The sequence below is a fragment of the Equus quagga genome, chromosome 7 (assembly GCF_021613505.1).
Source record: "Equus quagga isolate Etosha38 chromosome 7, UCLA_HA_Equagga_1.0, whole genome shotgun sequence".
NCBI lineage: Eukaryota > Metazoa > Chordata > Mammalia > Perissodactyla > Equidae > Equus > Equus quagga.
The window spans coordinates 121479605-121506707 of record NC_060273.1 but is presented as its reverse complement, the minus strand read 5'-3'; the positions used below and the strand labels follow the sequence as shown (position 1 = coordinate 121506707).

Genomic DNA, 27103 nt, shown 5'->3' with positions numbered 1-27103 from the left:
AAGATTCCTTACCGTGGGTGACTAGCTTTCAGTACCACCTAACAGGTGAAGTACACTCTAGTTCAGTAGTAACACGCAGATAGCTAGGTTTATCAGGATGGAGGTTGAGGAGCCATTTATAAAGATTTCCAGAGGGCAAAAAACATTCCTCAGCACATTTAAAGCTGACTACTAACCGTGTTTAAAGCTGTTTTTTGTGGTGCATTTTTAAAAGAAGGATAGGTTTGCTTATCCCATTTTTTTAAAACAATATAGGCAATAAACAACAATATAGATAAATTACACCTTTAATTTGGCTATACAGAAAAACTAATTTATATTAGTCACAATGGCGCAAGATTATCCAAACCAGGTGCTATTCTGGCTTCTTTGGAAACGTTTTATTTCACAAAAAGCTACCCCGAAAGGAAGAATATTTACATAACATAAATAGAAAAATTTAATATATTTAGATGCTTTTACATTATTTCATTTTACAAAGCCAGATATGCTTCCCCCTGCTGTTGATGAGTTAGCATTGACAAGTCAATTTGAGACGGTTAGAGAGAATCTACCAGGTCATCGTCGGTCCATTCTTCCTAAGAAGGAAAGAAAATGCAGTTAAGGACAACATTACACGGAAACATGACCTATACTGCTCACCTCCTTGCCTCCCTTTAGGAAAATGTTCTTTTACTATGCTGGTTGATCACAGACGGAAAATAAACCAGGAGAATTTGTAATAGCTTGATCTTATAGTAATATGGCTTGATATTACCAGATTACTTCAATGACAGAAATAAAGGCTACAGAGTTGTGACCCTCTGCCTCTGATTATTTAGTTATATCCGGATTGCCAGGTACAATTTTTTTTGAAAGGGTAGAACAATCCGTGGAGAGTAAAAAATGGAGCAAAAATTTAGCATGTATGTATATTCCTGCTGCCTTCTATGACCAGAGGAAGGATTCTTCATCAATTAACTATTATACTGCTTCAGAACAGGCTGAGACAGAAAGGAGAAAAATCCCCGTAATAATGAACAATGTACATAAAGGAGGATGTAAAAAAAAATGAAGGCTTTTAAAAACCCACACCTCTCTATCTACACTGCTTCGATTCTGGAATAAAATCGTAAGAGTATGGTCACACCAGAACGTACAACAAGAGTAACTTAGAATTTATCTTTAGAGAACATACCTCCTCATGTTTGGATTTCTTTGAGATGTAATCATCATCTTCATAGCCTTTCCTCTTCTTCCTATAATTGAGCAACCATCAATAAGAATCTAATACTGGCAACAGAAACTACAAAATAAACTAGCAAGACTATATGAAATATATCTACTGAAGAACAAAGCCTGGATAAATGGAAAGAAGAATAATCTTTCGAGTTAATCTTTAAATTTAATGCAATTCTAATTAAAATCCTTTGACCTGGGAAAGGTTATGTGAAGACAGCAAAAAGAACCTGAAAAAGAACAGTGTGGGAACCTTGTCCCAATTATCATCAAAACACACTATGTAGGGGCTGGCCCCGTGGCTGACTGGTTAAGTTCGCACGCTCCGCTGCAGGCGGCCCAGTGTTTCGTTAGTTCGAATCCTGGGCGCAGACATGGCACTGCTCATCAAACCACACTGAGGCAGCATCTCACATGCCACAACTAGAAGGACCCACAATGAAGAATATACAACTATGTACTGGGGGTCTTTGGGGAGAAAAAGGAAAAAAATTTATTAAAAAAAACACACTATATATAAGAGCTATGGTAATTAAAAGTGTGGCATTAGCAAAGAAACAGAGCAATGATGAGAGCAAATAGGCAAAAAAACAACTATGTATATATAGGAATTTAATCTGTAAAGAATGAATATTTAAAATAACTAGGGAATTATGAAATACTAAAAAATGGCTGGTACAACAGGTTATTTATTTGAAAAAAAATACTATTAGATTTCTACCTCAGCATTCACAAACAATTCTAAATAGTTTAACAGCTGAAGAAAAGGAAAATAAAATACAGATTAGGGCAAGAAAAATGTATTCAGATATAAAAGCATAAAGCAAAAGACAAATTTTCTATATATACAAAGAGAAAGAAACAGAAGAAAATAGCTATATGATATATAAAAAGATGAGTATATAAAATATATGAAGGGGCTGGCCCCGTGGCCGAGTGGTTAGGTCTGTGCGCTCCACTGCAGGCGGCCCAGTGTTTCGTTGGTTCGAGTCCTGGGCGCGGACATGGCACTGCTCATCGGGCCACGCTGGGGCGGCGTCCCACATGCTACAACTAGAAGGACCCACAACGAAGAATATACAACTATGTACTGGGGGGCTTTGGGGAGAAAAAGGAAAAAATAAAAAAATCTTCAAAAAAAAAAAATATATCAAGAACTAAAATCAGGAAAATAACACCAAAAATTGGGCAAGGATTCTAAGCAAGCAGTACAGAAGAATACAAATGACTGTTCAACACAGAAACATCAGTGCCTCAGAGTAACGAAATGCAAAGTAAAATAGCAACGGAATAGTATTTTTTCACCTTGACTAGCAAAAGTTAAAGAATGATACTAGTAAATGTACAATATGAAAACATTAATGAAAAGAAAAAAACAGTTCACACACACACACATTCATATGCAGAGAAAAGGCTGGCAGAGGTAAACAGCAAAACTAAGTTCCCTCTGAGATCACAACTGGGGTTTGGGTTTTGGTCAAAGAGGACTTTGGTTTACCTGACTGACTGACTTTAATAATGACAATATAGTTATTACTTGTGATGAAAAAGCAAGATAAAAGAATTACAAAGACCAAGGAAAACAAATATTTTATCCTAAAGTAGTGCTTATAAAAGTGTGGTCTATGAACCATTTCCAGGATGCAGTCAGAGAAGTACAGAAATTGAGTATGTGTTTAGAAACCTTTACAGCAATTTTATAATTAATTTTATGACTTCAATCTAATAAAATTCAAGCTTTTATGTCTTAATTTCATTTTTCTAGTAATTTGTTTTTATTGTTTTGAAAAAGTATAGGTCTGTAATGAATTTAAAAAAAACAGCAGCCCCTTACAGACAGTTTGAGAAGCACCCTCAAGTACTCATGTAGAATTTGGTTGGCACAGTACAAAACAGATGGGAACTTGGAGTAAGATACAAACTGTGGCAATTAGGAATTTTGGATTATGGTCTATTCAATTACCCAGCTTGAAGGGCAGGATTAATAGTTCAATTGTCTGATCTAGAGATTGCTGAACTTTTTCTTTAAAGGGCCAGATAGTAAATATTTTAGGCCTTATAGGCCATACAGTTTGTCACAACTACCCAACTCTTCTGCTGTAGTGTGAAATAACCATAGATAATATGCAGACTAATGGGCGTGGCTATGTTCCTATAAAACTATTTCTAAAAACAGGTAGTAGCCTAGATTTGGCTCATGGGCCATAGTTGGCCAAGCCCTGGTCTAAGTCCATTTCAAAGTCAAAGTGAAAAGAACATAATCAGTGCTATTAATACTTTTATTCATTAAAGTCAGTATTTCTTTACTCCTCTGTAACTACTCCTTCATTCCGGTTGGTTACTACTGAAACCCAGGAGTGAAATCTACCAGTTTTAAGTTCTATGCTACGCCATGCTTTGCAGTTACAGCTCTGAATGTCACAGTCCCATCTTTGCACACTTAAGCCCTTGGATATTCTCCTACTATAACTGTATAGTTAAAGAATTTGAGTCATGTGTACCTGCTGTGAAGGCCTTGGAATGTTGTTCTGGCTTCTCAGACATTATCCAGTAGCATATATTCACCAATTATAGGGATCAAAAACATCTAAAAGGCACCTTAACTGTAAGACGATAGAGCTCACTCCCACTAAATTTTAATAAATAAGGTAGAACAACTTTTAAATCAGAACGCATTCCACAGAAAATAATAGTTTTACCATTCCTGTTACTTGCCTAGGTCCCCAAATGTTTAAACACTTAAAAGATTAGGTGTAAGCAGATCCTTCAATTTGCAAAGCATAAAGAGCCTGCATATGATGATTTCCACATTAAGCCTACAAATCAGTGAGACATTATGGGTGCTCCTTACGGCAGCAAGAGGATTTCTTAACAGCACATTTTCCTACTAGTTCTGTCTTCAATATAACGTTTACCACTGAAAGACAGTATGTCAAGTTTCTGTACTCTAGCTAAAAGAAAAAAGCCTGGAACAGTATACTTGTTCCTCAGAGGAGCTATCAGACCCAGAAAGAACCCAAAGATTAAAAGGGCAAGAAGAGGTTCAGAGATCCCCTAGGAAGACTCTGCCCCATGGGATCCTATGAGGAGTAACAGGACAGGGCCTGTGAGCCAAAGAACACATTAGTCACAGCACCAGCAGACCTGTACTATGAAAACCAAACTATTTATCTCATTTAATCCTGTAAGAAATATCCACTCAATAAAAAAACCTGATTTAATGGGTAAGTCCATTTTTACCAGATATGCAAACATTTACCAATTAAATGATTTATTTTAAGGACCAGCTGAATGGGATAAAAATTACATCTATTTTTGAATAACACTGTCACATCTACTTACGTAATTACATTAAGCGCAAGCTCAGCAGAGTGACATCTCTCTAACTTCTGTTTTAGAATAGCAACTTCTTCAGGTCTGGGTGGTTCATATTTTTTTACCAAGTTTCTCATGCCTATATGGAGATTAAAAAAAGGATTGATACTAGATAATAAAAAGCCTTGTTCTCATAAGCTGAATAATATTTTAACATCTTGTTATGGGGGAAAAAAACAGTCTTGAATTGATGTGATGATTATTATCAGAATTATATTGTTTTGCATAAAAATCCAATGAACACCATACTTCTAGTCCAAGTAATTATAGCTATATGCTGCTTAGCCCATGTCATGTACAGCATAAAGATAAGCATGCCCTACAATTTAGTCACTATTTTTTTCAAATCCTCCCATGGTCACTTTTTGCTCAGTTTTAAGGCTTTTTTTAAATCTCTACATGATTTAGTGAACATGCTTTGTTCCCCGCCACCAACCATATTCACAACATTCCACCTTAGAAATTGTGGACCAAAAGTGTACTTCTCGTTTACAAAGGAAACCATTATTACCTAAGATGATAAAGGGAAGATGCCTAGTAAAAATGTGTCCATGATCCTTTGCTTTAACAAAATGCAGAACCTATACAATGAAGCATCACCAAGAAAACAAAAATGTCCTCTTTAGGCTAAAAGCAAACTAATACAGCAGTGACTTTCTAACTGCAGAAACATCCTCCACCTGGTCTGCTATTCAACCACAAGAAATCAAGAATATAAATCCCAAGGTTTATTAGGAGAATGATAAGAGATCCAGGGCTTATTGTTAGCCAGCCACATGCTCCAAATGGGTGACTATGCTGCTGACTTATTTCATAATGCAAATAAAGCAGTGTTTTCAACTGTATTTATACTTGTGACGCAAGACCCTTAGGATATCTTTTGTTCCAAAATAAGGAACCTTAATAAGATACCTCATAAGATAACCTAAATAAGATACCTTAATATTGGTAAAGGTCTGAGTATTTTATCAAGGGCTGTTCTTACTTCATATTAAAATAAAGGTACTAAGAAGAAATCAGTAATAAAACTGTCACCTATAAAATGAGCATAGTGGGTTATCTTTAGGGCCCCTTCTACTTACTAAATTCCATGATCATAAATCTATGGCCGAATCACTGTTAGCTTTGGAAGTGAACCCTCTAGTGGTATAACTGAAGACATACGGTTTTATGATTCATCAATTACAAACCCACCGTTCTCAACTAAAGAGGGAAGCCCTCTGGGGCTGCCCCATGGCCGAGTGGTTAAGTTCTCGTGCTCCGCTTCAGTGGCCCAGGGTTTTGCCGGTTCGAATCCTGGGCACGGACATGGCACCACTCATCAAGCTATGCTGAGGCGGCATCCCACATGCCACAACTAGAAGGACCCACAACTAAAAAGACACAACTATTGGGGGGGGGGGCTTTGGGGAGAAAAAGAAAAATAAAATCTTAAAAAAAAAAAAAAGACAGAAGCCCTCAAGACCATTTCATGCAGAGAATCCAGAAATTTACCCATATGCCCTGAAGCATCTTAACTTTTAAACTATAAAACATACAGAAAGTATACCCATTTACTATTATCTTCTAAGATCAAGATTTTCAATCTCATATTTTATTGGTTTATTCAGTATTGACTTAAACTACAAACTTAATTAACAAGGACAATTGGCAAAACAGTTTTGGGGACAAGCACAATTGACTTTTAACCCTCAAGGGTAGTCTAGTAGCCATGAGGATTCAATGTGACATGGGCAAGAACGAAGAAAGCAGAGGGCCTGGGGCCAGCCCGGTGGTGTAGTGTTTAAGTTCATGTGCTGGGCTTCAGTGGCCCAGGGTTGTGGGTTCAGATCCTGGGTGTGGACCTAGGATGGCTTGTCAAGCCACACTGTGGCAGCATGCCACATAAAACAGAGGAAGATGGGCACAGATGTTAGCTCAGCAACAATCTTCCTCAAGATAATAAAAGGAGGATTGGCAACAGATGTTAGCTCAGGGTCAATCTTCCTCAAAAAAAAAAAAAAAAAAGAATGGAGAGGGCTGGCAAATATAGCCAATCAACTAAGTGGGGGGGTCTGTTGAACTCTTAACGCAGGGTTTCTTGACATGGGCACTAGTGACAGTTTGAGCTTGGTTGTGAGGGGCTATTAGTTTCCTGATATCTTTTGGGGAGCCATTTTTCAGTCAACCAAGGGGCTAAACTATGAATTGTACGATGTTTAGCAGCATTTTTACCTCCATTCACTAGATGCCAGCAGAAGCCACCCCCTCCCCCGCCAAGTTGTGACAGCTGACAATTCTCCAGACTTTGCAAAAAATCACACCCAGGTGAGAACCACTGCTTTGGTAATATAAGTTAACAAAATGACTAGCAAATAACATGTATTAACTAGTTAAAGCTGATTTATTTACAAAACAGAAGTTCCAAATTTAGGTGTTATCTTTAGTTCCCTGTGGATGTTTTTCAGTGCTTGGCATACATTTGTGTATACTTTAAAAGGGTCCCAGTTTGATTCTTTGACTTTCCTGATTCTGATGGTATGTTCACCTTCCTAATACATTGTGTGAAAACTGCTTCCTTCCACGTACCTTGTGTTTGTTCTCCACCAAGTCTCCATGATATAATAATTTAACGAAAGTAAATCTAAACAATAATCTATGTTATCTCAAGTTAAATACCAAAATGATATTCACTTAGAAAGTAGCTTTGTAATAAAATATTTTGTAAAGTGTTTTGTTTTACTTACTTTTCATTATATCTAGTAACTGTGACAAGCAAGTTCTATTCTCTTTCAGCATCAGACTTTCTGATAAATAACTGGAAAAAAAGGAAGAGAGTTTTAATTCACTGAACACACACACAGCATGTTAAGAAAACATGACATCATAAGTTATTTTCCTCCATGTTCATTTCATTATCAAGGTCACTTTTAAAATTATTTTAAAAGTATTAAATAACAATACTTTGAACTCCACAAAATATAATCTCTAACTCTTATAGTCTCAATAATTTACTACAACTTAGACTAAAAGATGTTTATGGGGCCGGTACCACGGCATAGCAGTTAAGGTTCAGTGCACTCCATGTCAGCAGCCTGGGTTCTCAAATTTGGATCCTGGGTGTGGACCTACACCATTTGTCAGCCATGCTGTGGCGGTGACCCACATACAAAATAGATGGAGACTGGCACAGATGTTGGCTCAGGGCTAATCTTCCTCAGGGGGGAGAAGAAAAAAAGTTAATTAAATTCTGTAACATAAAGCTTTCAGGGGGAAAATGGCATGAAAATAACAGTAATAGTCAAGACTTTTTTTTTTTTTAAAGATTTTATTTTTTCCTTTTTCTCCCCAAAGCCCCTCCGGTACATAGTTGTATATTCTTCGTTGTGGGTCCTTCTAGTTGTGGTATGTGGGACGCTGCCTCAGCGTGGTTTGATGAGCTGTGCCATGTCCGCGTCCCCAGGATTCGAACCAACGAAACACTGCGCCGCCTGCAGCGGAGTGCGCGAACTTAACCACTCGACCACGGGGCCAGCCCCAATAGTCAAGACTTTTAATATTAAGTGTATAATATATAAACCCTATTGAGTCTAACCTCATTTTGCAGATGAGGAATCTGAGTCACAGGGAGAGACAAGTCATGAACTTGTAATCTGCCCTACATCATAAAGCTAGGAAGTAGGAGAGCTGGAACCTGGCACTGGAAAGGATTCTCTCTCCCCTTAATATCAAGTCCACGTTAACTATAGTTGTTCATAGGTCTAACAGGTATTCAAACCAGTAAGAATATCACTCCATTCTTTACAAATCTATTATATCTTACTTGCATCCAGTCCAAATCAAAGGTGTTAATACTTTTCCATAAATGTGATATAAAGCCCAATTACCTGTTTTTCTCAAAACCAGTAATACTAGTATGAAAAAAATAATTTCTATATTTAAATTTTTAGTTATTCTGAGGTTTTATGTACCTGAACTTGATCTGTAATTAATAAAAGCCCAAGTGAATAGATTCTCTTTCTTTCAAACATGAATGCAAAAAAATGTTAATTTTTCTCTTTCAACAAGTACTTGTAAATAGTTACAAAAACAGAAGGATGTCTTTAAACTATCCAGGTTATTTAAATCACATTAAAAAGTTCTGAGAAGTTTGATAGTACATCTTGATTATCTATTGTGGGAATTATTTTAGATATGGAAATCAATAACTCCCTTAACAACTAATGCATTTCTGGTTAACCATAATTCAAAATAACGATTAGTTTTTTCCTTTCCCTTTTCTCCCTAAAATTCCTCACACTTTTGGCATTTTTTGCTTTATACTTCTTTTTCTTTCCACTTAAGCATAAGAGTGATAGATACATTTGATTCTAAAAGTTAGCTGACCAGACTCTCTACCTCCACGAAACTTTTAAGTTAGCAACTCTCAATCTCAATCCTGAATTAGAAATTTAATATTTTGATTTTTTTAAAAAAAATCCATAGGCAAGCAAGAATATCTAGGAAGTCAAACTAGAAGATGAGAAAGAAAGCTCTTAATCCAATGAAAAAGAAGAAAACCTGGAACTAACAACAACAGAACATCCTATGAGTAATCCAAAGGATCACCCAGAATGTAACAACAGTACAAGGGCTTTCCCTTTTTTATTTCAGGAATAAACGTAATTTCCATGTATTCCAAAAGTCTGCAAAGTAAATCAAAACTTAAAAATGATTTAAAAGCACTTCCCCAAAGGAAAAAAACCCACCCAAATGTCTACAGTTCCTGGGAATGCTACAAAAGATTATTTAATTTGCAGTGAGCTCAAGGTACCACAATTTCAATTTCACCTATCTGAAATTATAACTAAACTTCTAAAATGAAATAAACCCTAATTTGGACCGTAGGATGCTTCATCCCTATTTACTTAAGAAAAATCTCACCACTGGAGAATTTGTATACACACTGTACATAAGATACAACACTTAACCAGATTAATCAAACATTTGGTTATTTGAATTGTAGAAGAGAGGCTTTCTTCCCTTAGAGAATGTAGGCTCCACACCTAAACTCCATTGATATCAATTACTAGCAGGGCTATCTTTCCTAACTAGAGCCAGGATTTATAGCTTGTTCATTCTTATATGCCTAAAGTGTAGTACAGTAAATAATGCTTAGTAAATAAATGGAGGTATAGATCACTGTGGTATTAATGTATATATTTATATACAGTTGGTGAGCTGTGATTGTAGAGAAGAGGAATACCATAAATTAAAATACAAGCCCACAAATCCCTTCTCTTGGATTTGTTTTGAAATTTGGAATTGTACATGTCTTAGAAAGGTAATTTGGCACATATACCATGAAACATGAAACACTCCAGTGATGTCTGGGGCAGTATCCTGTAATCAGTAATATCAATATTTTTGCAAGGAAACATAAATATTCCCATTAAGTCAAATAAAGACTAAATTACATCTGTTCCTGTTTGCTGCCACCCTATCAACAGATTCTGAAATTATGGATGAGGGATTACAAACATATAGAAGAGTTTAAGTTTAGAAAATTTGATCATCTTTCTTCCTCAGCTATTTCTAAGAATGAAATCAAGCAGAACTTCAAAGGTAATAGAGAAATTAAATGTAAAGTCTTAAAAAGTCTAATTTGCTGCTAGCCTGTGCTTGAGTTAGTTATAAATGACTATGAGGATATTTAACTAATCTGTGCACAAGATATTGTTGTAAGAATCAAGTGAATTTAATTCACATGAAGTGAATTCTTTCAGAGCCTGGTTCTCACTGTCCATTTATTTATCAGCTATTACTATTTACAGCTCAATTCCAGCTCATTTGGACATTTCCTAAAGCATTATTTGTTCCACAAATATTTACTGAATTCCATGCGCCACACATGCTCCCCAGGAGGAGAATAAAGATATAACAAGGCGGACACATTTGCTGCACTCATGTTGCTTACGAGTTCATAAAACTTCCAAATTTGCCATATACTGATAGCTATATCAGTCTTTCAAGGAGCAACTAATTTACTGCCACTTTAGTCATAAAAGCATCCTCTTAGCTCAAAGATATCTTACTCAATTGTTAAAGATTCCCTTAAAAGGTGATTTCATTTCTTCCCTCAGTTGCCCTGACCAACCCTCCCAACCAGAGGAGACATAAAGGACTATAGCCACAAAGTGAACCTTACTGAAAAACTCGACACTAGGACTCTGATCCAAGTTAAAACACAAATTAATACCTTTCCATAGAAATTCCTGCTCTGGATGCACTAGATAGAACGGCAGTCAGGGCAATCTGGGAAGGTGTGTACAAAAGGTAAGCATCCGTCAATGCAACTCTATTAAGAAAGTCATCAGCTGTTTTCCTCAGCATCTCTGGATTCTCCAACATGGGATAGCGAGTCTAGAAAGTAAGTTTGTAAATGTTATCACTTCTGAGGGTTTAGTGGAGTAATAACAGTTCAAAAATATTTATATAACCAGAAAGTGCTTAACACAGGATGCTATAAAAGTAACTCCTTTTCTACACTCCAGCAACAACAAACAATCTTTCCATGTAAGATTGTTTTGTACTCAGAATTACAACATACCAAAAGTGCAGTCATTAAATTCTGCATGTTTTAGGAATCTGTCTTTTACTCAGTGGCTTTCAAACTTTTTTGAACACAACCCATAGTAAGAAATATATGCGTCAAGGTAATACATCTAACGTTCCCAGTATAGTTACTTGGCACTATTCCCATTAAGTTAATTGCTCTCCTCGTCCTTTTCCACCTGAGGAGGAAAGAGAAAGGAGGCTCTCAGAGATTTGATCGGGTCTGAAGTCGACCTAAGAAATACATATTCCCAGGTAAACGCTTCCCAGGCAATCCAGCGGATTCAGATGTAAGGCCACATTTAGGAACAAAGCACCATCTCATTTTGATTTGAAATTTAAAGTTTACTTTTGTGAAGAAGTGGAAATGAATCTTGGTTTGATTACAGAATTATTTTTAGAATACACCCAAGAAATATAGAAGATCCCACATTTTCTGACAATTCTTCTTATCCTTTAAGATGAACCCTAAATCCTAAACCCTGATTTACTTCAGATATCCAAATTCAAGTCCCAGTGCAGTTAGAAATCTTTTGTATACTCTGAAAAAACTATCCAGAATCAACTGTAGTCACACCCAGGTCTTGTCATTATCCAAAATGCCTGACCTCTGAAATGACAAATTCAGACATTCCACTCTGACCACAGTGCTCCTTTTCCTAATACATTTGTTCAATTACTTCACAGCTGTTCTTTGACTTCCTCCTCGGAGCCTTTAGTCTCTTATCCCTCTACTTGGTCCTACTCACCAGTGTCCACTGGTCCACATTTCCCTCCTGAACTCCCTGCCCTGAAATGCTACTAACACATTTCTGCCGAACTTCAAGAGTGGGTGAATTCAACCAACCTTCTGCTTTGCAACTATACCCAGATTTCTGGGTGCTGCTAGAGAAAACAATACAACCAAGAAGTCTGGTAACATTACTAAAAATTCAAGTTCACTGACCTCAGCAGGGCTCTCAACACTGCCTAGCTATGATAATGTTCCGCAGAATATTTGTTCTCCCATTTTTCAGTGACTATGTTAAACACTGCCACCTGTCTCAATGTCTAATAATTCTCAGGAATTCCATCACTCTCCAAAAATTATCTCTGCTCTTGACAAAGAAAGACACTCTATTTCCTGCCACCACCAAATCCCCAGGCACAACACTACCATCACCCATGCTTTCCTCCTTCCCCATTAAAAGGAGCTATTCTTATTCTAAGGCCAATTCTTCTATCTTGCTTCAAATCTCACACCTGCCCCTTCTACTTCACTCCAAAGAGAAACCTGAGCTACCTATTTTCCATTTTTTCCTTTAAGCTTTCTCCCACTGCCAGCTCCCTGCATTAGTTTCTGCCAAAAACAAAAAACCATCCCTTCATTTCCAGCAGTTCCTCTATCTTCTCAATCATCCTATCTTTTTTCACTTCAAAGACAAGCTGCTGAATCCAAGTTATATATATTCGTTTTCTCATCCTTCTATTTATTGTTCCTCAACCGACTCCAATCTGCTTTCTTCCTCCACATTCCAAGGAGACTAATTTCACCAAAATCACAAATGACCTTTCTGGCACCAAATCCAGCAAACATTACCCATCTCCTTCTACTATGCCTGAATTCTGAGCAGGATTAGAGAGTTGCCTGTGCTCATTTTCTAAAAGTATTCTACTTTCTTTTACTTCTCCAAAAAGTCCTACCTCTCTAGAGATTCTTCAATCTCCTTACTAGCTTTCTGTATCTCTCTAACTACTCTTTTAATTGACCTCATGGCCAAATGGTCCTTTAAATTTTCCTGAGGCAATGGCACCCAAATCTCTCCCTCCACCCTAGCCATGTTCTCAGACTTCCACCCACAGATGACTACCCACCCTGGATGTCTTGCAGGCAAGGGAAATTCATGATGTCTCAAAACAAATTCATCAACTCCCCACTCCTCCACCACAAACAAATCTCTCCTGTGCCAGCGTTTCCTGTATCAGTAAGTGTACCATCGACCTATGTGTTCAAGCTAGAAACCTGAGGGTTTCTCCTGTCTTCATTCTCTATATGCAATCAATGCTCAAGCTCTACTGATTCTGCCTACTATCTCTGAAGTCCAGGAAACCCTCTGTACCCACTGCCACTACATGAGTCAAACCAGCCACCATCTTTTGCCTAGACTACTTTAACAGCATCTTAACTGGTATCCCTTCATTCATTCTCATCCATTCTCCACCTTATGCCTCACACATACAGATGTGCAATAAACATCTGATGCAGACTGATGCATGGGCTCACCAACATGATTTTTTTAAGCTACAAACCTAATTATGCCACTTTCCAGACATAAACCCTTCACTGGCTTCCCATTGCTCTATTCAAAGGCCTTAATATCACCTCCACAGTCTAGACTTTGACTTCCACTCAGGCAGCACTCCGTGGCAGGCTCCCCCCTCTATCTCTAAGCTCTGTTTAGGTTCTTTAGTGCACCACGGTATCTTGAATCTGAGCCTTTGGCCAAAGAAGTCTCTCTGACTCAGATGCTCTTCCACTAACTAATTCCTACTCTTGCTCTGAATTTCACTCTAAATGACACCTTCCTAGAACTGTCTTCTCTTCCTCTCAACCTGCTATCTCCTTCTAACGTACCCTCTGTTTCCTCCTCTGTAATACTTAATGCCCTGAATATATGATTGTCTTTCCCATCAGATTGTAAGGCCTATGAAAGTTGAGGCTGTTCCTGGCTAAATCTTCAAGCACAACATTTGGCATATAGAAGGTACCCAAATTTTGCTGCTCAATTGAGATAAATCAACCAGTTTCTGACTTCTGTTTGATTTTACTCATACTATCCAAATCCTCTTTCAGGACCAAAACAACTTAAGTCACTTTTGTTAATGTTTATTTACTTATATTTTTGATGCCTACATATTGATTCAAGTTCACAATGCATAAAAAACCAAGTCACTTAGCAATCTTCTATTTAAAATTAAGAATTTTTTATGGTTTTTAAAATCAGATCCATGATAGTATACTTCAAAGTGAGAAGAGTTCTCTTAAGTCTTTAAAAGCATTGCTGTAAACTCACAATGACTCTCATTATAGTCCCTGGACCGGTATTTACAGATGTGCTAGATCAGAAGCTCTGCAGCCCAACAGTCCGAGCTAACAGGCCCTCCGGGTGACTGACGCACACTGAAGCTGGAGAACCACTGCGCTCGAGGTTCAAGCCAAACAATATTTTAATTTAGCCCATGTTCTAACAATTAGGATGATGACAGGTTAGAATAAAATTCTTGACTCTTTTGGTTAAAGAACAATAGCAAATGAGTATACTCTACTAGTTTACTTTATACCAACAAGATTACCTTTATATCAATGAGGAAGCCCTCAAACGGCCTATAAGGATTGTGGACAATAAGGTGGAAATTAAGCTGCTGTATAAGAAGTAGTTCGTATTCCAGAATCTGTTCAAGTGCCTTCTCCTGTCCAAGAGGACTCTCCCTCAGATTTCCAACAAACTGTGGACTAGAGACATTGAATTCATCTACTTTGCAGGCTAAAAATGCACAAGTAAGCCTAGAGGAGAAAATAAGGGGAGGGGAGAGGGATATGCATTTACTTTGAGAAATAGCTAAATATTTTATTACTAAAAGTACTTTCTAAAATTGCCTAATATTCACAAGTGATTAAGCTAAACATCACAGGCAAATTATTTTTTAAAAAAAGAGTTTCCTGTTCAGACTTTTTATCCATTAGGAGACTATAAAATTAGGTTGAACCATATAATATTGCTACAACATTCAACCACTATTGACTTAATGGCAGTTTCATATAGTTCAACCTAAATATATGGAAAAACAAAATAACTGAGGAATAAGAGTACTTTGTATCATGAAATGTAGATGGAAGAGGAAAAATACAACAGCACATGCATATGTAGCTTACGAGCACGGGAAGAAAGCTAGGTTAAAGGAACACTTTGTGGAAGGCCACCAGTGGAAGTCTCCAAGGGCATTTGAATAGAGAATTATTACCTCAGAAACAGACCTATGAAACTCTCATGGCTACCACATACATTTCACAGTGAGAAACTAGTAATAAAATCACCACAAAAATCAAGACTGGAAGTAACGAGGGCCTGACCTAGATTGGTAGAAATGGGAATGAAAAAGAGAAACTAAATAGGGACAATGTGATTAGCAGCAAGCTCTTTGATGAGTCTCTCCCTAATTTCATCTTTATCTTTAATGATAAGCACAGTGCTCAGCAGAGAGCAGAAACACAAGAGACCTTTGTTCAACAGAAATGAATATGGAGCTACAGGACTTGTAAAGTGACTGGACGTAGAGGGAGAGAGAGGAGGTACCACAAATGCTTCTCAGAACAACTGGGAGAGGAAACGTGCCACTGACAGAAAAGAGACATTAGGGAAGCTAGTTTGAGAAAAACAGAATTTGACTTTGGACAAGTTGAAGTTCAGATGCCATGACTATTATAGGGAGGGAAGTATTATGAATATACAAGGAGTACAAAGAGGGATTTTAAGTTCAGAACACAACGCACATCTAAATGACCCTTTATTAGTAAGTCATTTTTACACACACACGTGCACACAAATAGTATGCAGGTCTTCTTAAATGAAAATCAATAAATTAGACAGGCTTATACTCACATTATTATCCGGGGGTGATACTCCATTACTGAGTTATTAAGGTAAAAACGCTTGAAATACATACAAGCTGTTCCCTAAAGTTAAAAATACACATATTATCAGAATTTTTCACACATAAATTACACGGTAAATTTTGAAGGGAAAAAAACATACTTATGCAAAAGTTTCACTGAAAAAGTTACCAGAACTTACAAAATACCAAAACTTGTTAATTTTTCCTTAAACAAAATAAATTGTGATAAATTACTACAGAAACACCACAGCCAAAACACCCTTTGTTGTCTTTCCCCACCCACCCTGGGTTATCCTTTCTATGTTCACTGACTTAGTTAAAAGTGTGTGTGTGTGTGTGTTTACTTTAGAATTCAGGGTAACAAAAGTAGCCCACATTATAAAAGTTAAAAGAGAAAAAAATACAAACGTTCACAACTTAACCAATCAATCTGATCAAAATACTGACAGAATAACACAGTTGGGGCAATAAGACTTCTTTCAAAATCCACTCCAGATTTGTAATATACTGCTCCACACCAAACAGCAGAACACCACCTACCATTTACTGACCATGTCCCATGTACCAGAGTCTGTGCCAAGCACAGAACTATCATCTTAGTGTAATCCTTACAGCAGCCTGGTGAAGTACTGCTATGTCCACTGTACAGAGGAGGAAACTGAGTGTCAGCGAGGCTAAGTGACTTGTTCAAGGTCACACACATAATCAGGGACAGGACTGATTCCACTAAGACTTGACTACCTTTAAGCACTATGTCGTCTGACTAGAACTAATGAAGTGAACATCTATTTTATGACAGAAAAAAAAAGAGTATTTCCTTTTAAATATTTCAAAAGTTTAGTTTGACATTTTATGTGAAGCAAAAACCAAAACTCTTCATCAATTATAAATAAACATGTTGTATAACGACAAATCCCACAAAGAAGTTCATTCAAGGATTCAATTTCTTCACCTGAAAAGATCACTGAAACCTACTACCTCATGTTATAGTTCTTTTATCAGAAAAGAATAGAACTAAATCTGGAGATAGAAACTTATCAAGTGTATCTAAAATTCTTTATGAATCTTTGATCTCTCAGATGAAGGTCGAGTAAACTAAGAAAACACTATGAATAATAGTTTTGGATTTAATATTTTCAATAAACTTCAATTTTTTCAACTATAAAAATGGAGATTTCCTAGAGGGTTATTCTCTATTGGGTTGTAAGTTACTCACTCTGTATAACTTTAAAACTTAAGACAGACTTTCATATTTGATCTTCACATCAATCCTGTGAGATACTAAGGAAAAAATATTTTATACTCTTTTATTTCAGCTTTTTAATCTCATCTTATCTTCCATAAACAAGAACACACACAATAGGAACAATACAGTGTATGTGAAGCCATATAGCCAAAAAGTTCTAACTACCTGTTTCTCACCGCTGCCCCACCACAGTAAACACACAGACACAAACACACCAATAGAGTCCTCAGAACCACATGTGAAACTACCACTAGACAATTTTTTACCTAAAGATAAATCATCAGCCTCTACTAATCAAAGTTTAAAAATTTCTTATGGCATGAGCTTCAGCTGGGGCATGAGTTCAAATGACGAATGTGTGTGCTAAGAGTTGAAAAGCACCAGTTTATGTTCTGGTCCCAGTTCTACTGCTCACTAGTTGAAAACCTGGAGAGAAAGTAATTTAATTTAATTTTTTCTTTCTCTATAAAATGAGGATGTAATGACCTGTCTAGCAGACCTCAAAATTCTTTTGACTATGAAATGAGACTTCAAACACTTCATAAGATATGGTATAGGAATTCATAATTTAAGGCATTTATTGAAAAATATATGTGACAAAAACTTAAATACATAAATATTTATTTAACTAACATGCATTTTTGAGTAAAATGGATGGAGAAAATGATTTACAAATTCAGAAGAGGTAAGATTTCAGAAGTCAGCTAAAAGATATCCATAACTTACCACAACAGACCTTGGCATTGCTGGCTTAAACACGGAACAGAATTCCAATAATCTTTTCTCATAATATTTGCAGAGTGTCATTTCTTCATGAGGTTCAAGAAAGACTGGATCATTTGGAAGAACCTTTATATCAAAAGTTACAACAAAAGATCAGTGAGTTAAATAATCAACATATTTTTCTCTGTCCAGATTAAATTTAGTTTATGTCTCCAACTAAAGGGAAATATACTACACCTCATTTTCTCTTCACAGAATTGCTAATTATTACACAAAATAGCTTTAGGAAAATATTTAATAAACCAAAACTGTACCATCATTTCACAACTTCTCAGAAAGTCAGCTGGACATTTGCTTCATTATGATATAAGCAATCATGATGGAGTTTGTGCACATGCTTACAGGTTTGATGTCATCAATTATAAACCACAAAGAAGATACACATCGTCAATGGTTGGAAAGCTTTCAATAGCCCTTTCTCAGTCACTCATTAAGTCACACAGGTTGAAGCAAAAATCAACAAATGTCTCAAAGATCATTTTGACACCTAAAACATTACCTCTTATCCATCTTTGTAAACTGTTTACAGAATACACTAGATGGTTAATAAATATTACAATTTTACAATAAATATCCATTAGGTGCTGTTACTGGTTTAACTACGACTACCAAAAAAGGGTATGTTGAAGTCCTAATCCCCAGTACCTCAGAATGTGACCTTTTTGGAATAGGGTCTCTGTAGATATAATTAGTTAAGATGAGGTCAAAGTGGAGGAGAGTGGGCTCCTAATCCAACAAGCCCCGTACCCTTACACGAAGAACACATGAAGATAAGAGAGACACAGGGAGCAGATCATGTAAAACCTGCAGGTAGAGACTGGAGCTACAGTTCAAATGCTGGCTGTGCCACTTACTAGCAATGTTGCCTTAAGAAGTTATTCTACCTGTCTGTACCTCAGTTTCCTCAGCTGTAAAGCACAATAATAACAGTATCCTCCTCACGGCAGAGTTGTGAGGATTAAATGAGCTAACACTTGCTAAATGCTTACAACAGTGCCTGGCACACAGCACAACATGTACTGTTTTATGCAGCACAAAAATAAAGTGCCATGAAACAGACGTGACTTAAAGGTCAAAGTACCTCCTGACCAATAGGTCTAAGACGAAGACTACTTGCCGGAGGGAAGCTTGAGCTCCAAGATTCAACTGCAGAGGTGGGAGCTGTAACAGGAAGACCTGGCTGGCAGGCTGTATTCCAAACCATTTTTAGTCAACTGGTTTGTGCCACTGGTCCCCTGTCCCCCTGCCTCCACCCTGCCCCATCCAATCCATTCACCACCACGTTGCCGAACCCTCTTTCTACAACCGAATCTGAAAAGGTGAATTTCCCATTAAAAATCTTCCAAAGATTTCCCAACCCTTCATGGTAACTTCCAACTCCTTACTTCCGCTGACAAGTTCCCTGCCTACCTTCTCCAGCCCTTCAGGCACAGGTACTCAGCTTCCGCCACACCCGATCGTGAGCCTTCTACGGACCGCCCTGAAACTTCTGACCTCCCACTTCGGACCGGGGGCTCCGTCCGCCTGGACTGTCCTTCCCCCCTTCTTCGCACCAGCTACCAGGAAAAGCCTTTCCCGACATTCCCTCTTGACAAGTGAGCGGCGCTCGGCCCGCACCACGTTAGCATCCTACAAGTTTCCTCTTCGCCAGGTTACTGGTTGTCTGTCTGCCCCTCGACTACGGGGGTGGCGGTGTCCGTCTCTGTACCCACAGCAGACGGCAAGCTGCCCGCCTGTTATTAAACAGATACACGCGCTCGGCGCCGCGGAGGCAGAGGGAGCAGGGGAGGAGGAGTGCGGGGGGCCCCACCACCGGGGGCCCCAGGAGGGGGACGGGGCGGGCCGCGGCTGCTCCAGAGCGCGGAGGCCGGGGCAGGGGCGGCCGCCGGAGTCCTCACCTTCCCGTTCGCCACCGCTTTGCATTTGAACTTGCGGTTGGCGTCGGCTCGCAGCCGTGCCAGCTGCTCCTCATTGGCAAAAGTCCAGTGCCGCTTCTGGCTGCTGTTGTGGTACATGGTGCAGGCCGAGACCAGGCCCCGGGCGTCTGGAGAAAACCACCACCACACCCGGCCGTAAAGCGTCCAAGCCGACCCCGGGGACCCGCGGAAGCCCAAGGCGGCAGGCCTGCCAGCGCGGGCGCGCTGACGTCACCATCACGTGGGAATTCCGTCCGCAGTCGCGTTTCCGGAGCGGACTAGGAGGAGAACCTCTCGCGCGTTCGGCGGGCCGTCGCCCGCGACGCAAGAGAGCGGAGCCTACGGAACGCTCCTCCATTCTGCGAGCCTCAGCCCTAGCTCCGCCTCTTCCCGAGAAGATTTAAAGGGGAAGCGACAGTCGGGGGCGTCCGAAAGGGACGTCAATTGAGGGTGTGTTTGGGCGAGTGTAAACAATTCACACAGGCAATCGGAAGTGGGCAAGGTACTTAGGGTGTCATCTTTTAAAAAGGGTGTTCAGAGTAGGCCTCACTGAGAAAGTGACATTTGAGCCAAGACTTGAAAGAATTGATGGAGTAGGCCTGTTAGCCAGGTGGAGGTGATTTTGCGGCCGATGAAACAGCCGAGGTCCTAAAGCAGAAGCATCCCTGGCTCTTTTGAGAAAGAGCGTGCGTGAAGCGCTACTAAAAATCTCGGCCTCAGAGAGAAGGGAACGTGGTTGGAAAACTAGAAGCAGTGCACGCGTATTGTCCTTTACTATTCTGCCGCTAATGTGACCCTGTCTGTTCTTTTCTCTGTGCCTTTTTCTCCCCTCCTGTTGATCACTAGCCAGTCCTCTCCTCCTATTTCCGTCTCTGAAGCCACAACCTATGGTAGTTTTAGGATTTTCTTGAGATTCCCATCTTCAGTATTGCGCCAAGGGAAACTTACAATAAGCTATCATTAATACTTAAGAGATTTACAATTGTTTTCACTACAAGTACTTTCAAAGTTGCATTTGAGACACAAAATTTACATTGATTCCAAAAGCTTTTACCAGTTTTGATATTTGTCCGATTTAGACATACCTTATTCTCTGTGTATCATACATCCAGTTAGAAAGATGGATTTCCTACAGCAAGTAGTTTTTCTAAAAACAAACAAATAAAAGGCAGGTAAAGATGATAGTAAGCAGAGTTTAGGTCTTCAAAAGGTCACACAGGAAAAAAGAGATGGCAGGATATCTCTAACTGTTTTCTATGAAAATGTTTTTAGCAGCTTAAGGGAGAGCTTTTTCTTTTTTGTTTCATTTGGTGGGTGCAGTTGAGGGTAGAGCTTGCCACAGCTATTTGAATTCCTCAAACTTGTACCATTTGTAGTTTATAATTTTGGAGATCCAGACACTCCTTGAACATACGGTGGTAATTTGGACTAGTAAATTGGCTAAGGAAAGAAAAAGAGAAGAAAATGTGATTATGTTAACGAAGGATATGGCAAGTTAAGACCCTCATGGATTGTGGGTACCCTAAAAGATTGTATAAGGGGGGAGAATAATTTAAAAGGAAAAACAGAAAGGTACAAAAGGTAGGCAAGAAAAGAGTGATTCAGATAAATGAGTGTATGTGTAAAATCTTAGACCCATGACAGTTATATATATCATGTCAATTCTTTTTATTTTGTTGTTCTGAAAGACATTTGACAATTTCTTTAGTTTTATGTAAAGGGAAATAAAAATGGGCATTTGGGAGAGATGGCAGAATATGATTTCCACAGGGATAAAAGTAAAATTGCTAAGTGTCATAGTTCATTTAGGAAGACAAATATGAAAAATCTGGTGTTGCTGGCATAACTATTTTTTTAAACCTTTAACAAATCTTAGTCTATGAAAATTAACACTGACCATATTTTTGGGATGTAGAAAGAATTGTACGTAAATTAGCTACCTGCGGAATAAAGCTGTTGCTGATGCCCTCATATATGATTTCTTCTTATTAAGGTGAGCAGGTTGGATGCTGCGTTAGTCCATCTGCCTGAGTGACATTGCCCTGTTCAGCATGTTAAGCACAAGTTTATTTCCTGGGCTGTTTCTACAGTGGAAGGCAGACTGTGGACTTAGAACTTGGTGCCTTTACTTATTTCCATTGCTAGTTCCAAATAAAAAGTAGCAACTGTTTCTCTCAACTCTTATTTTTTTATGGAAAAGTTCAAACATAAAGAATAGAGAAAAATGTATTTCAACAATGATCAATACCTGGCCAATTCCCCTCCACTTCCACCGCACTCTCATTACTTTTAAGTCACAATTTCCCTGCTACGAGATGGAGATGTTTCAAACAAACAAAAACCAAAACAAACAGAATCTTATTAGAAGAGTAATAGAAAAATCCAAAACTTAAAACAAAGATATTACTATTTCATTAGGCACTACCCAGAAGTGAATGTTAACAGGAAAGATGACAAGTAATTTTTTAAAGTAAACACAATCTCTTTCATTGTGCTGCAGTTGTTAAATTGTGTTACAGTGTGTTATTTGTAGACAAACTCTAATTTTGACTGCTGGCCTTACCTCTAAATCAATCAGAGATGGGTTTGCCAATCAGAGATCAGGTGATGCAGAGCAGATGTCATCTGTTGGTCACCTCCCAAGGGCTTTGGACTTTCACGTGCGATGCCAGTGTCCCATGAGAGCATTAGGAATTCTCTCTCTCGTTTTAGGACAATCTTCCCTCTTCTTCAGGCTCTGCTCTAGTGATCTTAACATTTTGGGAAAAATAAAGAAGATCAGACTGCCTGATCTTAGCAGTAAAGGAAGAAAAGGGGAGTGAGAATGGTGAGGGAGTGACCAATAAATGTATGGAACTTGGAATAATTTTGCAATAATTTGTTAAACTCCCTGATTAATTTATAGTTCTTATTTCCCAAACATGTCAGTATACTCATATCCACATAGTTTCTGATTTCAGGACCACAAAGTAGAAAAGGGAGGGGGGAAAATAAATTACATCTATGCTCACAAAAACACGTAAATGTCTTTCTTACTTTAAAATCTGACATGAAACTCTACCCCTTCAGTTACTGACATGAGTTTCTGACATTCAAAATATAGCTTTGCAGTGATATCCAAAAACAGTTAAGCCCTTTGCAACTCTATTTGATATATACAATTAGCATTGGCTCTAAAATCCTTTGCTGTTGTCAAGTTATGACTAAGAGAAGAAGAGGAGTTACCTGCAGCAAATACCTAGTTTCTCCAAAAGAGAGTACTACTAAAGGAAAAGAAAGAAAAAGAAGAGACAGCACTTAAAAAAATCCTTGATCTAAATGTAAGCCTCAAAAATTGAAACACTTTTTTGTTTGTTTGTTTTAGGACTATTTAAAATGAAGGTGTAAAGAGGCTTGACAACATATTGAGGAGAAAACTCTATAAATCCGTGTCCAGTTCAGTATATCTTACTAAGTCACCACTGTACTCAAGGCCTGGTACTAACTGATAGGTAGTGGTGATGATGGTGATGGGACATAAAAATGGCTATTTCACAGTTCCTACCTCAGGGTCCTTAGAGTGTAGGAGAATGATTCTGACATGCACAAATCCCGTCACCTCTCAATGACAGTAGCTTTGGGTAGGTCCCGGTAGGGGACTGAGTAATACAATTTCTTGCCCCTGAGTGCTGATGCCTGGTACTAATGTAGATAAGACCCTTATGTGGTTTGAAACCAATGAAAGACCCAGAGTCTAGTTCATTCAGCTTCAACTAGCCTTAGTTCAGTCACAGGCTGTCTCTTCTGCCAGCCAGGGATAGGTGGTCAACATGAAGGAAACACCTATGCATACTTTTTTTAAATCACTGTTAATCCAAAAAACAGGGTTGGCCTTGGTTCTGTTACAATCGTGATTGAGAGTGATCTGTTATCACCTTATCCTTTTTTAATGCCAATTAATCAAGAGTGAATACTTCTATTATATAAAGTACCACATGATCGTTTCCAACACAGTTTTATAGCAATTTAACAGTGTGGAAAGATTTCATCTGTAACTCAGGAGACCTAGCATTTCAGAGCTCAGGATCTGAAATCAGAATCGCAACTTTACCACTTGCTACTGTGTGTTCTTGGAAAAGTCATTTCAATCTGTTTTATTCTGAGTTTCACCCTTTGAACAGTGAGGAAAATAGTTGCATTACTTCATAAGGTGGTTGTGAGGATTAAATTAGTTAATGGATGTGAAGATATGGCAGAGTGACTGGCTCCTACAAATTGTTCAATAAATGTTAGTTATTGCTTAATTGACACACAGAATAGACTAATTGGAGGATATGTTTGTGGGAATATGAACTTGTTATTCATATTGAGGGAGAGGGCATTCCAGATGGATGGGACCAGAAAAGAGCATAGCTTGGTTGCTTGGAGAATAAGGTGAATTAACTGAGATATGAATTAGTAAGAAGAGTAGCAGAGGGTCTTGAATGTCAAGCTGAATGATTTGTATGTAATAGTCAAAAATTTTGAGTGAGAGAGTAAAATGATCAGAATTGCATTACTTTAATCTGGAAATTATTTGTGATTGTTTTGATAATGAGGACTTTATAATGTCCACATTAAAGTAAATTAAAATGGAACAAAGGGGTCAATTCTAACCATGAGACCCAAATGTCTACTCTTGGAGTTGCTACATCAGAATCAGGATTATGAAGGTGAATTCCTCATCCTCCTCCCAGATAGAGAGATAGATAGCATATCATATATACCATATATCATATATGCCATATGAGATGTAATATATTCATATAATAGGTTTGTGTAATTCTGGAGCAGGGCCTGGGAATCCGTGTTTTCAAAAATCTTCGGTTTTTCTGATGATTAGCATTAGGTTTGGAACTTTTTGCAAATATAAAATTTATAGGACTTGGCAAAGTCCTATAGGTTGTATGGGGTGGTGGGATGAAAGAGAAGCAGCAACTCTAAAGTAGTGACTTTCAAATAGGAATGAGCATAACAGTCATCTGGGAGCTTGTTAAAATGCAAACCAGAGATTCCCATACAGTAGCTCTAGAGTGCAGCCCCAGGAATCTGGGTTCTTAACAAGAATTCTCTCAAGGTCAGTGGTTTTCAAACTTTAAGGTTCAACATACCCACTTGCAGAGCTTGTTAAAACACAGATTCCTGGGCCCCAGCCCCAGTCTTGGGGAGGCCCAAGAATTAGCATTTCTAACTAGTTCCCAGGTGATGCTGGGAACTTGGATCACACTTTGAGACCCACTATTCCATGTCTGTCAATGGAGTTGACTTTTCAAGCCCAGGTGGTGGAGAGAATGACAGTGCCCTTATTATGGAGAGCCTTTATATTTTCTGTTAGGTTGATCGAAGGAAACCATACTTTTATTCCAGGTTACCTTTGTGAGAAAAAATAATCGAAGATGCTTAATCATTTGTTGGTCTTACATTATACACATGCAACATGGTGAAATTTAATATCCATTTGAAAAAAACTTAATAAACAAATTCCCACTGGCTAAAAAAGGTGAAGAAAAAATTCATTCTCCTGCAATGGGATTGAAATATCATTTAGTTACAGAGGAATAAAAATTACCAGCCTCTTTAGTTATTACTCTTCTACTTTTGTAGACTCTAGAATTTAGATAATAAAAATAATTGAAGGGCTAACTTGTTTTCAGGATCTCTTTTGACTGCTCAAAGACAGGAACTGGCGAACTATACCTTACAGACCAAATCTAGTCAATGTCTGTTTTTGTACGGCCTGTGAGCTAAGAATGGTTTTTAAATTTTTAAATGGTGGAAAAAAGTCAAAAGAAGAATAGTATTTTATGACACATGAAAATTATAGGAAATTCAAATTTTTTTTTTAAAGATTTTATTTTTTCCTTTTTCTCCCCAAAGCCCCCGGTACATAGTTGTATATTCTTCATTGTGGATCCTTCCAGTTGTGGCATGTGGGATGCTGCCTCAGCGTGGTTTGATGAGCAGTGCCATGTCCGCGCCCAGGATTCGAACCAACGAATCACTGGGCCGCCTGCAGCGGAATGCACGAACTTAACCACTCGGCCACGGGCCCAGCCCCAGGAAATTCAAATTTTGATGTCCATAACCATATTAGTCAGGGTTCTCCAGAGAAACAGAAGCAATAGGAGACATTTACATATATATATATGAATCTTATAACTTATTGTAAGGAATTGGCTCATACAGTTATGGAGACTGAGAAGTCCCATAATGAGCTATCTGCAAACTGGAGACCCAGGAGAACCAATGGTCTAAGTTCCAGTCCCAGTGCACGAGAAGATCAACACCCCAGCTTGGAAACGGACAGGCAGAGTCAGGTAGAGAGAGTCAGGCAGAGAGAGCAAATTCACCTGTACCCCTCCTTGTGTTCTGTCCAGGCCTGAACAGATTGGATGAAGCCCACCCACACTGGGGAGGACCATCTGCTTCACTCTGTCTACCAATTCAAATGTTATCTCATCCGGAAACATTCTCACAGACACACCCAGAACAATGTTCAACCCAATACCTGGGCACCCCTTGTCCTAGTCGAGTTCATAAAATTAACCATCACAATAATAAAGTTTTATTGGAACCTAGCCATGCTTGTTCATTACATATTTTCATCTATGACTGCTTTCCTGCTAAACAGCAGAGGTGAGTAGTTGAGACAGAGACAATATGGCCTACAAAGCTAAAAACAGTTATTATCTGACCCTTTACAGAAGAAAGTTTGTGGACTGATACTCTGAGTGCTTTAAAAATTTTAATGTTAAGTGCAAATTGCCTAGGGTTCTTGTTAAAATGCAGAATTGGATTCAGTAGGTCAAAACCAAGATCCTCCATTTCTAACATGCTCCTGGGTGAGGCCAATGCTGCTGGTCTACAAACTGAGTTCTATTGCTCAGTTTTTGCTCTCGTCACCGTCCCTGACTGCAATACTCCAAACTCGCTCTGCCTAAACAAATTTCTTTTAGGCGCATCCAGCTTAAATCCTCTTACTTCTTTTAACTCTTCCAGCTCACTGTGATCGCTTCCTCCTCATTGCTCTCACTTTGCTTCACTCTTTTGGCCTTTAAATGTAACCTGTGTTGCCTTGTTATTTAACTTTTTAATATATGACTGCCTTAACTCCTCGCAAAGATTTAAACTCTCTCAAAGTAGCCGTCCTGTTTTTGGACATCTATCAGCTATGATGCTCACATAGTACCTTAGATCTGGCAGACACTCTAAAAATATCCATTAAGTTAATTACTGTCCCACATCTAAAGACATTTTTTGTCAACAAGACGTCATTATAGCAAATGAGGCAATATTATCCATTCACATTTTTAGACCTAAT

General features: G+C 38.3%; 1 protein-coding gene across 1 annotated transcript; it reads right to left on the bottom strand.

Moving 5' to 3' along the window:
• Positions 1–365: 365 nt before the first annotated feature.
• On the bottom strand, positions 366–20028 carry CCNH (cyclin H). The gene is made up of 9 exons (XM_046666011.1): positions 19747–20028; positions 17792–17914; positions 15807–15880; positions 14500–14710; positions 10811–10974; positions 7320–7390; positions 4561–4672; positions 1178–1238; positions 366–578 (listed from the first exon to the last, which is right to left on the bottom strand). The coding sequence occupies exons 1-9, from the start codon at positions 19861–19863 to the stop codon at positions 540–542; spliced, it is 972 nt and encodes a 323-aa protein (XP_046521967.1). The 5' UTR covers positions 19864–20028; the 3' UTR covers positions 366–539.
• Between the last annotated feature and the right edge of the window lie 7075 nt (positions 20029–27103).